Source organism: Melospiza melodia, chromosome 12, assembly GCF_035770615.1.
Source record: "Melospiza melodia melodia isolate bMelMel2 chromosome 12, bMelMel2.pri, whole genome shotgun sequence".
Taxonomy (NCBI): domain Eukaryota; kingdom Metazoa; phylum Chordata; class Aves; order Passeriformes; family Passerellidae; genus Melospiza; species Melospiza melodia.
The window spans coordinates 26,881,280-26,895,185 of NC_086205.1; the positions used below are offsets into that span (position 1 = coordinate 26,881,280).

Consider the following 13,906-nt stretch of genomic DNA (forward strand, 5'->3'; position numbering starts at 1 on the left):
AAGGTTTTCAGGAGCATGCTCTGATTTTCACCTACTCTGCCCTTCCCAGAAATGGACCCTTGGAGAAGGCTCTGGAGGAGTTTTTCCAGCAGGATGTCTCCCTGCTGCTCCCAGGGCAGCCAGGCTGGGAATGTTCCTCTCAGGAAAAGGCCTCTTGGATCTTCCCAAGGCCCAGCTCAAAGTTGCCTTTCTGCTTTTAAACCCAGAAATAATGGATGAGAAAGCAGCAGAAGAAAGGGAAGAGCAGCTGGGATGAGCCAGGGAAAATGCTAAGAGCTTGGATATTATGCATTCATGCAAATGCAGAACACAGAGAATTCCACATGGAAAAATGATTCCCACAATTATTTTGTTTCTGAGCTCCTAAGAGCAGCTGATGATCAAACACCTGCCAGGCCAGGCAGCCAGAGCAGAGGATGACCCTGCTGCAGAATGCTGCTATTTCCCCAAATCCCTCTTTAATAAATCCAATATAGGAATTACACGGAATAAAAAGTTTGGATTCAATTTTTAATAACTCACTAAAAGCATTTGGATTCCCCAGGGGCCACACACACCAGCAGCTTTTGTGTGCATAAAGAATCCAGCACTTTAATAGAGTTCTCTTTTATTTTTTAACATTGCCTCACCATAGAGGGGATTAAATCTCAGCCTGGCACTTCTCTTTCCTTGGAAATCCTATTTCCTCTCGGATTTCCAGAGCAGCAGCAGGAATAAAGGGCCCTGGCTGTGATTTTCTCATTAAAGGAGATCTATAGATCACTGAGCTGCACTCCCAGATGGGGGCTATAAATAAAATCTCCCACTCTGGTGACGCAAACGGCTCCCCAGGGAAAGATGAGGTGCCCCAAAATGATCCGAGGCCCTGGAAAAGCTGGAAAACCTCCAGGGAAAGAGGGATTATGGAGCACCTCGTGTGAAAGGATAATTGGAAGAGGCAAAATCATTTTCCACTGAGTCCATGGGTGCTCTGCTGGAGCAGGATTGATTTCAGAGCCAGAGCTGGAAGAGAGATTTTTAAATCTTTGTAGTTCTAACTGAAGAAATTCCTACACAAAACAGGAATTATTTGAGATTATTGAGGAGCCTGAACACACCAAATTCTGCTTCTCCTCAGCCCCCTCAGCAGTGCTGCTGTGCCCAGAATCCCACAGGAATTCCTGGATCAGCCTTGGGAAACATTGAACTGAGCAGATGATGGGATTATTTCAAACCGCTTCCGTTTTATAAAATGAAATTAATACCTACAGTGAGACATTGGGAGAAGCTGGGAAATCCCATTTCCCCCCAGTGGGGATTACACCCAACTTTGGTGAATTACACTGGGATTTTATATATCCTTTCCAGAGGTTTTCTCCTCCAACAAGTCCATTTTCCCCACCAAATCTCCCTTAAAGCTCCTTTGGGCTGCAGCACATCCTGGGGAGATGGGGGCACAAATTTATGTCACTGATATTGATTTTCCTGGTTCTTTGCTGTTAGGAATGGAAGTAATGGTGCTTTGAGCAATTTCTTCACCGTTTCTACACAAACTTTATAAAATAATCAAGTGCTGCGCCTGCTTTTCCAACCAGCTAAATCCAAACCACCTTAAATGCAGGCAGAGAGGAAGAAGGAAATAAATCACAATTCCTGCAGCTCTTATCACTGCTGAGGCAATCCTGCTGCTCATACAAACAAACTCTGTGAGGGTGTGGGGGACATTTGGAAGATTATTTAGAATATTTAAACAAATCTTTAAATACTTAAGCAATATTTAAATTATTTAGAATCATTAGAACATCCCTGAGGTCCCTGGCATTTTGGGGTCAGGACAATCCTGGCTTTCCAGTGCTCCTCAGCAGATCTTCAGCATGGTTGGGGTTGCACTGAATAAACCCATTTTCCTCTGGTTTTTAAATATCCTCTGCCAGCAATTTCTCCCTCCACATACACCTGGATTTTCCCCAATTCCAGGTGTTCCTGACACCCCATCCCACATCCATCCTCTCCATCCACAGGGAAATAACAGCTTTTGCACAGCACAGGGCAGTCGTGAGAATCAAACCCCCCTGCCTCGCATTTATCCCACTTAATAAGCAAGGAATATTTGCCTAAGTACATAATTATTATCCTGGGAAATCAAAATTCCTGCTGCCTGCTGCTATTCCAACCTGAGACACTTGGGTTCAAGTGGGAATTGGAAGGATTAGGGGAGGGGTGCCAGGCTCCCGAATCTCTCTATTTTTAAAAAAAACCACTGTTCTGAGATATTCCATATTTTGCTTGGCTTAAATGCTCACTCCTCTCCTTGGAAATCTTTTGGATTCCCTACTTGTGATTCCCAAACACCAAAAATACTCATTTACAATAAATTTTACTGGTTTTACAGAGCCAGTAGCCACAACAATGATCCCTTAGCATCACATTAAAGGGAGATTTACTGCTGCCTGCACCACAATTAGTGCCAGAAAAATCCACTTTTCCAGCTTTTCCACATCCCACAGGAAACATTCACTCACCAACCGACTGGGCTCCATCACCTGGAGGAATTCACATTATGGCAGCACTGGGATAAAGGAGAATCATCCATCCAGGCAGGATCCACAGGCTGTTCCCTCCCGTGCTTGGCTCTTCCTTTGAGGAAAGGCTCAGCAGCACTGATGGGAATCGAGTTTTTCCTCGGGATTTTTAATCCTGGGAGTTTTGCCTGGCCCAATTTGGGAAGCAGCAAGGGCTCATTCCTCCAATCTATGGAATTCCCACCTGGAAAATACCTCAGGATGTTTCCCCAGGGAATGGCACTGCTCCCTTGGGATCTCCCAGCCAACCTTTGAGCTGGGTGCCAAGTGCCAAAGTCCAGGGCTCTCCTGAGCCACCAGCAGCAGGGATGGAGCATTCCTGCAGCTCATCCCACCCCAGGGCACTGGAACAACTCACAATTACAGCTCTGTCCACACTCAGAGGGTTTGTTTTCCATGTGAAAGCCTCACAGCAAATTAATTGCCCTGGAGAAGCTCCCTGATGATGGAATTCCCTTTCCCAGGTGCCTCCTGAGGAGGAGTTTGGTGTCAGATCCAGCAGGGACAGGAGCAGCCAGGGGGACAGGGAAGGTCTGGCTGAGCAATGACAGAAATGCAATTTCCTGCAGGCAGAAATTCCCACACTGACAGCTCCTGGCTGGAGAAATTCCTTCCAGGCATTAATCCCTGCTCCCACCCAGACACCACCACGTCCCTGGGGAGGGAAAACTCACACTTCAGCCAAGCAGTGAAGGCTCATTTGAAGTGAGAACCTCCAGGCCAGCATTTGCTCCCTGAGTGTCTGGGCCAGCGCTCCAAGGTGGATCAGGGCTTTACACCAAAGGTCTGGGCTGGGTCCCAGCCCCATTCCCGAAAATCCTGCTCCACCAATCCTTCCATGTGGCTTGAACAAGCCCCTGTAGGTTCCATTTCTCTCCTCCCTCGTGCCAAGCTGGTCCATCCATTTCTCCTTCCATTCTGGCTGCTCTGATCCATGAAAATCAGATTTCTGCCCATGGCCAATTATGAAATTATTTCAAGATTTTAGTCCATGCTTTGAATTAGTTTCACATTTTCAGAGGGACACAGGTAAGAAGGAGGTATTCACATAGTCCATGCTAAATCCCATCGTGCAGCTTCTGGAATATCCTGGGTTAACCCCGAAGTCCTTCCACAGAACCATTAAGATTGGAAAAGACCTCTGAGACCATCAAATCCAAAATGAATCCACCACCATCGTCTTCACTGTTAAACTATGTCCTCAAGTGCCACTTCCACAGGTTTTGAACACTTCCAGGAGGTTCCCAGCTGCTTTCAAACGCAGGCCTGAGGCTTTTCCACCCTCCCCAGGATGAGCTCAGGGCTCTGGGTGCTCCCTGCTGCCTCCAGGGTCGCTCTGTGGGCAGCTGGGCACTGAAGCAGGAGCACCATGGCCACCTGCAGAGGCTCAGCACAGCCTGGAGGACCAGCAGCCCATGGAAGGACACAAATGTGACTTCCTGAAGCACTGGAGATGCAGGAGTCCAAGTGTCTGGACAGATGTGGGATTCCTTGGATTCCCCACCACAGGATAACCACCATCGATCTCAGCACAGGCTGGAATGTTCCAGGGACGAAAATATAAAATCCAGCACATCCTTCCCCATCCAGAAAGCTCCTGCACAAGTCCTGGAAGCTGCAGGGATGAGCTTTTAGCAGCACTGCCTGCACTAAGCCCTGTGGGCAGCACAATTCCTTGGGCAATTCCATCCCTCCCTCCCTGCCCAGCCTGTCACGGCCGGGTCTGTCTGAGCCACCTCCCCTCCTGGCAGTGTTTCTCTAATTGACTGCAGAATTTGCAGACATTCTTCCCAGCCAATCCCTCCTATTGATTGCAATTATCCTGGCAGAGGCAATGGGAGGAATATTAAAGCCATTAAGGCTGATTTGGATTTGATTCGAGCCATTAGAGACACAGCGAGCGGAGCCTCGCCGCTTCCCCGGCACCTCCACGGCTCCTGAGGGCCATAAATCATCCCAGGGCACGCTTGGTACCACTTTGGATGCAGCCAGGAGTGCAGGAAAGGAGGAAAAATGGAAAAAATGGGAGCGGGTGGCTTCCTGCAGCTGGGTGAGGAGATTGAGCCAAGCATCTCCTTAGTGAACCTTCTGAGCTCCAAGGGCCTTCAGGAAAGGGGTTTCTCCTCTTAGGTGGAGTCCAGAAAACTCCAGAGTCACTCAGGGTTGGAGGGACATCATGCACTCAATCCAGCTCCAAAACCAGCCATTTAATCATTTTCTGGGGAGAAAAACCAGAATATTCTCCATTTCTGGACAGCACCTGCCCACCTGGCCCACAAGGAGCAGCACCCTGAGAACAGCCTGTCCTTTGTTGTTGGGATATCCAGGATGGAGCCATCCCACCCCCTGGGCTCTGCTCCTCTCAGCAGAGGGGCTGCCATGCCAAGCAGGAGCTGCCAAACCCTTCCCAAAGCCCTGGCAGGAGCTTTCAGGCGCCTCAGCCCGAGGGAGCAGCCCTGGCCTCAGCCCAGGGGGAGCTGAAGCACAGCCCTGCCCGTGGCATGGATATCACTGATTTCCCTCTCCGGCCTTTCCAGCACCCAGGGCACATCTCTGCAGCCAGGGGGGTGACCCAAGGCCCCTCATCCCTTCATCCCTCCCCTGAGTGCAGCTGCAGCAGCCCGGCCCAGCCCCTCCTGCCTGGGGAACTCCCAAATCCATGCTGGGGCTTCCTCAGGGTGGGAATTTCCTTCTCCTCCAGCCCAGCCTGGTCCGCGTCCCTCAGCACAGTCAGGCTGACATTGTGAGGTGGCGTTTTTTGTTTGGACTCAGATGTTTATTAGTTTTTATTTATGTTACAGCTTTATTAGTTCTGAGTTTCACAGTATTCTGTTTTAACAACACAAGAAATGGTGATGGATTTGTTTTTATAAGGTTTTCTAAGGATAAATTGGTTAATTAAGAAATGATGTTTAAATTATTTTTATCTTTGACTTAATAGTGTTTTGGAATGTGGATTTTTTATTTAATTACATAATATTAATTAAACTTATGAAGAAGAAGGTGAAGAAAGGGGCAGTTTCTTCTGCCCCTTTAAGAAAGGGGTTAAGAAAGGCTAGTTTCTGTCTTAAAATTTTTATCTTTTTCTATATATTACTGTATTTTAAAACTTGAAACTTTCAGTTTTCTACTATATAGTATTATGTACTTCTATTTAAACTACACATTTATAATTTTAGTTTTAATATTTATATATATTTGTATAGTTATATATTTATATTTGTTTTATTTATATATTGAATTTTGGAACTTATTATACTTATATATTGAATAAATATATATAAAATTTCGTTTATATAATTAATTTGGGAAGTTATTATATTTAATATATTTAACTATATATTAATATAGTTTTCTATTTCTATAGGCTTTATTTATATATTTACTTTGGAATTGTTAAATTTGTGTATTTAATAAATACATTTATAAATATTTCTATTCTAAATTTAATCAAATATATTTAATAAAATGTAGATTTAATGAAATATTTATTTATTTATTTATTTTATTTATTTTGGAATTTTTTTCTCAGTCAATGTGGCCTTGCAAAGGCCCAGCAGAGCCCCAGGGAGCAGCACCTGCCCCTGCTGGGTCACCCCTGTCTCCCCAGGTGACCCTGCCCTGCCTTCACCCAACAAAACCAGGTCCTGACAGCAGAAAAACCTCAATTTTAATCATCTTAATAAATCATCTCAATAAAATCATCCCAGTCAAACATCCCTCTGGATTCCTGAGAGCAACCAGCCTAGGAGACACTTCCAGTCCAAGCTGCTTTCCCACACCCCAACCCCTGTCCCACTGAAATCCCCTTTCCATCCCCACATTTCCCTGCTTTTGCTCCCCGGCTGCCTCCTCTCCACCATTCCCCTGTTTACAAACACTGCGGCTTCCAGCAGGGCAAGGCGAGGCTTTGTTATAAACACTGAACCGCAGGGAAATGTCAAGGGCAGGGAAAACAAAAATAAAAGAGGGATTTGCACTTTGGTCTGGCTCAGCCTGCGAGGCTCTGGGGACACGCAGCTCGTGGGACACGCTGGGTGCTCACAGGCATGGCCAGGGAGGGACAGGAGGTGCCACGGGGACATCAAAGAGCCCTTCCCAGCCAGCCAGGAGGGAAAATGTCCCTTCCCAGCCAGCCCTTCCCTTTGATCCCAGTGGGAAGGAGCAGAGCTGGAACTCCTCCTCCTCCTCCTCCTCCTCCTGCTCAGCCCTGGGAGCCGAGGGAAGGGGAATCCTGGAGCAAAGGTGCCTCCAGGACAGCTGGGGAGCTGAGCAAAGTCTCTGCAGGGCCACAAACACTGGGAAAGTCACATCTACAGGGTGGCAAACTCCAGCTCCTGGCGGGGAAGAGACCTGGGGCTCAGTCCCAGCCCTGGGAGATGCTCTGGGCTCCTCTGGGTGTCCATGCAGCCTGTTCCAGCCCTGGATGTGCACAGCAAAGCTCCCAGATCTGCACAGGACAAGTCAGGGCGTGAGGCAGCCTGAATTCCTTCCAGGGCCTCATGCCTGCAGGAGGGAACGGGAGGATGGAGGAGGAAAACCCTGACAGGGGCAGAATTCCTTAGGTGACAGCTCACCTGGTTAAGCTCATGCCTGGAGGCAAAGAGTTTCCAGCAGCGTCAGCAGAGCTGACCAGATAACGCTGGAGAAATCAGCTCCCAAACCACAAAAATGAGGTGGGTTTTTTTTCTTTCTGGTGGTTTTTTTCCCCTTTTTTTTTCCAGGCTGAGTTGCTGCACAAATGACTGTAATTAAAGCTGTTACCTGTCAGTTCCTCAAGGCACTGAGGCTCCGGTGTTCAGGCTTTGGAAAAAAGCATCCCTGCATGGCAGCAGTCCCACTCATCCCTCAGCTTACTCATCCTGCCCAGCACCCACCCAGATCTGTCACCAATTAGTTGTAATTCAAGGATTCAGGGGGAAATCCCCACCTCCCCGAGCGAGGTGACTTCACAGGAAGTTAGGGCATGGAACGCCTTTTAAACAACAAAAAAACCATGGAAAAAATTCATGTGTGCCAGAGGCAAGGCCACGGGGCAGGCTGGCTGGGGAGGCACGCAGCTCCTCCAGCCTCCACAGCTCCTGCAGAGCTCCCAGAGAGGTTCCGTGGATTCCTTTGGAATTCATCCATCATGGAAGAGCCTCAGCCCTGCCGTGTCACCGGTGCCTGCAGTGCTCCTTCCTCTCACATCCCTGCAGCTCAGAAGTTCTGTGCAATTCCCCAATCACCCTGAATGATGGGATCGGGCCCCGATTTACCGGGGTTTCTGTGAAACAGCCCCAGGGATTCATCGTGGCTGGCAGCAGGGCCTTGGGAAGGTCCTTCCCTCAGGAAAGGAGAGCACCCAGCGCCAGCCTGGCACCGCTCCCAGCTGGGAACAGCTGATATTCCTTGGCCTCTCCAAGGAACCCAGCTCTGAGACAGCCTGGTGGTGGCACCAGGCTCCTGCCAGGGACACCAGCCCCTGCCACACGCCTGGAGCTGCAGGGAACCAGACCCACCAGTGCCCAAGGATGCTCCGGGAAAGTTGGAGAATCATGGAATGGTTTGGGATGGAAGGGACCTTAAAGCTCATCCCATTCCCTGCTATGGACATGAACACTTTCCACTGTCCCAGGTTACTCCAAGCCCTGTCCAACCTGGCCTTGGGCACTGCCAGGGATCATGGGGCAGCCCCAGCTGCTCTGGGAACCTGTGCCAGGGCCTGCCCACCCTCATAGGGAATAATTCCTTCCCCAAATCCAATCTAAATCCACCATCCTGCAGCTTAAAGCCATTCCCTGTGTGCTGTCCCTCCATCCCTTGTCCCCAGTCCCTCTTCAGCTCTCCTGCAGCCCCTGCAGGCCCTGCCAGGGCTCTGAGCTCTCCAGGTGAGCACCCCCAGCTCCGCCAGCCTGGCTCCAGAGCAGAGGGGCTCCAGCCCTTGGAGCATCTCCATGGCCTCCTCCGGCCTCTCTCCAGCAGCTCCACATCCTCCGGCAGGATCCCCGAGCCGCGGCGCATCCCTCCAGGCGGGATCCCCAGCATTCCCTCCCCGCCCTCCATCCGCGCCCCGAGCGCCCCGCACTCACCGAGGCGGGGCCGGCCCGCGCCTTGCGCTCCTGCTCCCGGCACTGCAGCCCGGCCAGGTGCCGCTCCAGGGCTGCCCAGTCCATGGCCGGGGGCTGCGGGTCGCGGGGGCACTGCGGGTGCCGGGGGGGCCGCGGCCCCGCGCTCCGCCGCCCGCCGGGCCCCGCGGCCGCTCCGCGCCGCCGCTGCGCGGGGTCCGAGCGGGGCGGGGGCCGCGGGCGGGGGCAGCAGCGCCGGGCAGCGCCGGCCGCGGGGCCGCAGCGGCGCCCATGGGCGGCCGGGCAGCGCGGCGGGGACGGCGGCGACCCCGCGTCCTCCTCCTCTTCCTCCTCCTCCTCCGAGTCCTCCAGCGCCGCCAGGTCCAGGCTGCTGGGGGACGGCGAGGACTTGCCCTCCGAGCACGGCGTGGCTTTGCTGGAGTTGGATTCCGAGCTGGAGCGGCTGCTGCCGGCGTCGCTGCCTAAATCCATGCCATCCTCCCGGGAATCCTGCCGGAGAGAAGCGGAGCGCGGCCGCGTCAGGGATGCCCGGAGCGCTGCTGCCCGCCGGGCACGGGAAACGCCGGCCCGGGGCCGCCCCCGCGCTCCGGAGCCGCCGCCGGCGCGGGGCGGCCCCGGGCGGAGCGGGCGGGGGCGGAGCGGGGCCGGGCTCCGGAGCCGCCGCTCGGGAGCTGCGGGAAACGCCGGCTGGCGGCGGGGAAACGCCGCTCCGACGGGCAGAAACCCCCCGCTCTTGGCGTTCTGATCGATTGTTCTTGGTTTGGCTTTCTTTTTTTTAAAATTATAACCAGGATATTAGCTAATGTTGTGGTAGTAGCTATTGTAACTGGGGTTTTGTTACACAAAAGAGATTTATATTTAAATGTTACTCTTTGTTCCCGCGGTTGTTGGGTCGGGACAATCCCAAGCATAAATCCAGGCTGGTAAGAGAATGGATCAGAGCAGCCCGGAGGGAAGGGGTTTGGGGATGGGGGTGGAAGAAAAGCTCAGCCTGACCCGGGCACAGGCACTGACAGCCCCAAACCCCCTCTGTGCCAAGCTGATCCCAGTGTGGGCAGCACAGGATGGGGGTTCTGCCCCGCTCAGGTGAGACCCCACCTGCAGAACAGCACCAACATCTGGGGACTCCAGCAGGAGGGTGTGGAGCCGCTGGAGAGAGGCCAGAGGGGAGCAGGGAGCTGCTGCAGGGCTGGAGCCCCTCTGGAGCCAGGCTGGGACACCTGGGGGGGCTCACCTGGACAGGAGCAGCTCCAGGAGAGCTCAGAGCCCTGGCAGGGCCTGCAGGGGCTCCAGGAGAGCTGCAGAGGGACTGGGGACAGGGATGGAGGGACAGCACACAGGGAATGGCTCCCAGTGCCAGAGGGCAGGGATGGGTGGGACATTGGGAATTGGGAATTCCTGGCTGGGATGGGATTCCCAGAGCAGCTGGGGCTGCCCCTGCATCCCTGGCAGTGCCCAAGGCCAGGCTGGACACTGGGGCTGGAGCTCCTGGGACAGTGGGAGGTGTCCCTGCTGTGGCTGGGGTGGCACTGGGGGGGATTTAAGGTCTGTTCCAACCCAAACCATTCCATGATTTTGTGGCTGGGTTTGGGAGGAGGTGGCCTTGTCTCTGTGTGGGGCTGTGGGTGACTGCAGGGAGTCACAGCAGTGACAAAGAGTGACATCCTCCCTGCCTCCCACGCCCCCAGGGACCACAGGGACCCGCCACCAACCCCTGCTGCCACCCTCTCCCTCGCTTTCCTTCTTTAAAAGTAATTTAAAGTAACTCGTTAAGAGTCTCCTATAAATAACTCTGCTAAAAAAAACTAATCTAGTTTCTGCATTCTGGGTCACCGAAGCCAAGTTTAACACGCAAATGTTCCCATTCCCAACTCCACAGCAAGGAGACCTTTTAAGGCGCTGTGGCTGAAATGGGGAGCACCAATGCCATGGATCAGGAACTTCCACACAGGGCCTGGAGATGTGGCAGCAGCCAGCTGCCCTCTGGTCCCTGCAGTCCCAACCCTCTGGGTATGCAGGGCCAGGGGAGAACAGCGACTCTTAATTGGAATATTGAAACATTGCATTGCATTAGGAGCTGATTTGGGGCAGGATTTTGTGTGAGAAACACCCTTGAGGTGACCCACGAGAATCAAAACATCTCTGAGTTATCCACTCTGTCTCCAGCACAAATCCAAAATTAATTCCAGCCTGTCCCTGCACTGGGAGAAAATTAACTCTACCCCAAGATCACCACGAGGGGTTAAAATGAAAGGTTGTGCAGGGTGGGAGGTGATGCCAGGGCCCGAGGTGGGCATGGCACAGATACCCAGGGAGTGGGCACAGCTCAGGGGAGTCCCCCTTCGAGGGTCCCCACGGCCTGAATTGTTGGGAATCCCAAAAGGATGAGAGGGAGAAGGGAACATCTGCAGCCCTGAACTCCTGGCACTGCTGAGCTGCTCCTCCAGGGGACCTGGCCGGGCAGGGGGAGGTGAGGAGGGGTCTCCTGTGCCAGCTCTGGCTCCTCACCCCCTCCTGGGCAGCAGCAGCGAGCCTGGAGGGGCATCCTGGCAATCCTGGGAGTACCAAACACCACCCCGTCAGCCCCATCAGATGGGACAAACCCCGGGAACGGGACAGGGCTGGGGCTGAGAGCTTTCAGCGTCCTGGGGCCATCCCCTCCTCTCCCTGCAGGGTGGGAGTCACAGGCAGACTCACCGACAGGAGCTCCAAACTCATCTCGTCCCTGTCCCAGGTGCTCCCAGCCCTGTCCAGCCTGGCCCTGGGCACTGCCAGGGATCCAGGGGCAGCCACAGCTGCTCTGGGAGCTCCATCCCAGCCCCTTCCAAAGGGAGGAATTCCTTCCCAAATCCCTGTGGCAGTGGGAAGCCATTCCCCCCTGCTCTGCCCTGGTAGAAATCCCTCTCTTTTTTGTAGGAGACTTTCAAATCCTACAGCTTTTCTGTAGGAGACTCCAACCCCCAGGCAGGGTTTGGAGGATAAAGGGGCCGGGATACACAGGGAATATCACAGGGTTTATTTGGGATTAACCTTTCCCTTGAGGTGTCTCCTCCAGGTGCTCAGCCTGGATTATCCCAATTTTCCCTCCTGACCCCCAGGAGCAGCTGAATCCCTCCCTGCTCCCAGCTGATCCCTGCTTCCCTGCCAGGCTGCCTGGTGCCTGAGACTCCACAAAATCAGCAACTGCAAAGCGCAGGTTTAAAAATAATCCCAGCAAATGGCAGGAAGGAGCAAAATCCTGGAGATGAATTACACGGGGAAGAGGTTCCACCACAGGGCTGGGAGGGGGTGGCACTTGACACAGTTTGTTGGTGCAATTCTTTATTTGGGGCTGTTTCACGTCACCACCAGCCTCACAGGGGAGTTCTTGCTGAGCAAAGGAGGAGCTGCCTCGCTGCTCCCAGCCTGGGGACAGTTTGATTTATGGGATCTTCACTGGGGGAGTTTCTCCCCTTCATCGCCCTGGGTGCCCTGATGATGTTTGGTGGAGGACAAGAGCGCTTCCCTCTCCCTGAATTTCCCAGTGTGACATCTGGAATGGCATGGAATGAGTGGTGGGCCACTTCCCAATCCCAATTTTCCCATTTTAGTGGGATAAAGCTGCTTCAGCCCTCATTGAAGTCATGCTTTAAGGTGTCAGTCCTGGCACATCCCTCCCTGCTGCCCTGTCCTCAGACACATTTGTTTTTTCACAAGGTTTAACACATCACACACGTGATTTTTCCAAGTTTCCCTTTTCTTTTTCCCCACTGCAGACAGAACCAATCATTTTTAACCTCATAGTAAACCCTCCCCACTTCTAATTATACCCAGGGAACACATTTCTGCTCGACCTGCACAGGAAGGAGCCAGCCCTTGCTATTCCAAACACAAATGGCATTTCTCTCTTCCACAAACCCTTTTCCAACACCATGGAAAACTTGGGATTTGTGGGAATTTTCAAGGGTGTGAACACAAACCCTTGGAGATGAAAGAATCTGGTTCACAGCTCTTTTATCCAGTGCAAAGGAGGTTTAATGCAAACAAGGTTTGTTGGGCTGATTCTGAGGCAGAAATACATCACAAAAATCAGATTTTTATTCTTTTCCTGGTGTTGGTTTCAAAGGCAGTTTGCTGATTATCACAAGCTTTAAATTGATTCAATTTTTCTATTTTGGCACTGCTGTAACCCCATTCTAAAATGGGTTTCTTGTGTTCTCTCCTGCTAAATTGCAGAAGTTTTTGGGTCAGAGAAGAAGGGAAGCAGGGAAGTCTCAATCACCCTTTAAACACCACAAATCCCTAAATATGGGAACATTTCTGCCAGCTGGGTCCTTATCCCAAGATCCTCATATCCACCCAGAGCTCCCAAGTTGTGTTTTTACCTTAGAAAGTGGGTTTGGGATTTTTCCTTGAAGTGAGTCCCACACAGAGCTGAGCACTGTCCCTGCCCAGGTGGGATTTTGGGATTTGCCAGGGAAATGGTGCTGGGATAAAAACATCCCTGGGATAAAGCAGGGAAGGGAAGTTTCCTGTGACCACAAAGAGTTTCCCTTTCCTGAAAGGAGAAGGACTGCACGGAGAGCAGGGCACGTTTCCTTTTCTGCTGCAAGCCCTCTGTGAGCATTCCTGGGGTTTGTTCATTCCATGGGCAGGAAAAAGCTGCCAGAGTTCAGCTGGGATAGGGGAAGGTGCCCTAGCCCAAGGGACTGGAACTAGATGAGCTTTAAGGTCCTTTCCAACCCAAACCATTCTGGGATTCTATGATTTGATAATTCTGGGATCAATATTCTGGCAGAGTGGATTATTCTACAGTTTATCCATAGAGCAAAGTTGTCTGCTCTCCAGAAATCCCAAAAACATCCTGCTGGCCCTGTGCACTCCCATTATCCCAATATCTGCCTTTGGGATCATGGATTACACTGGGATGCCCAATCCCTGCCTTTGGGATCAGAAGCACTGGGATGCCAATCCCTGCCTTTGGGGTCATGGATTACACTGGATGCCAATCTCTGCCTTTGGGGTCATGGATTACACTGGGATGCCCAATCCCTGCCTTTGGGGTCATGGATTACACTGGGATGCCAATCCCTGCCTTTGGGATCAGAAGCACTGGGATGCCAATCCCTGCCTTTGGGGTCATGGGTTACACTGGGATGCTGCCCTGCCCCAGGTTTTCCAGCTCTGTGCATCCCTGAGATTCCAGCACCAAACCAAACCCCACCCCTGAAATGGAAAATTGAGGCTAATTAATTTAAAATTAGCCATGGTGGGGGCTCACCTGCAGCTCCTTGTGGG

At 52.2% G+C, this 13,906-nt stretch overlaps 1 protein-coding gene across 1 annotated transcript in view; it reads right to left on the reverse strand.

The window, feature by feature from the left end:
- Positions 1-13,906, reverse strand: part of LOC134423900 (schwannomin-interacting protein 1) — an 84,260-nt gene that overhangs the window by 28,152 nt on the left and 42,202 nt on the right. The window contains exon 5 of the mRNA XM_063167410.1: positions 8,633-9,118. Within this exon, the coding sequence (XP_063023480.1) occupies positions 8,633-9,118 (486 nt within the window). The remainder of the gene's footprint in view (positions 1-8,632; positions 9,119-13,906) is intronic.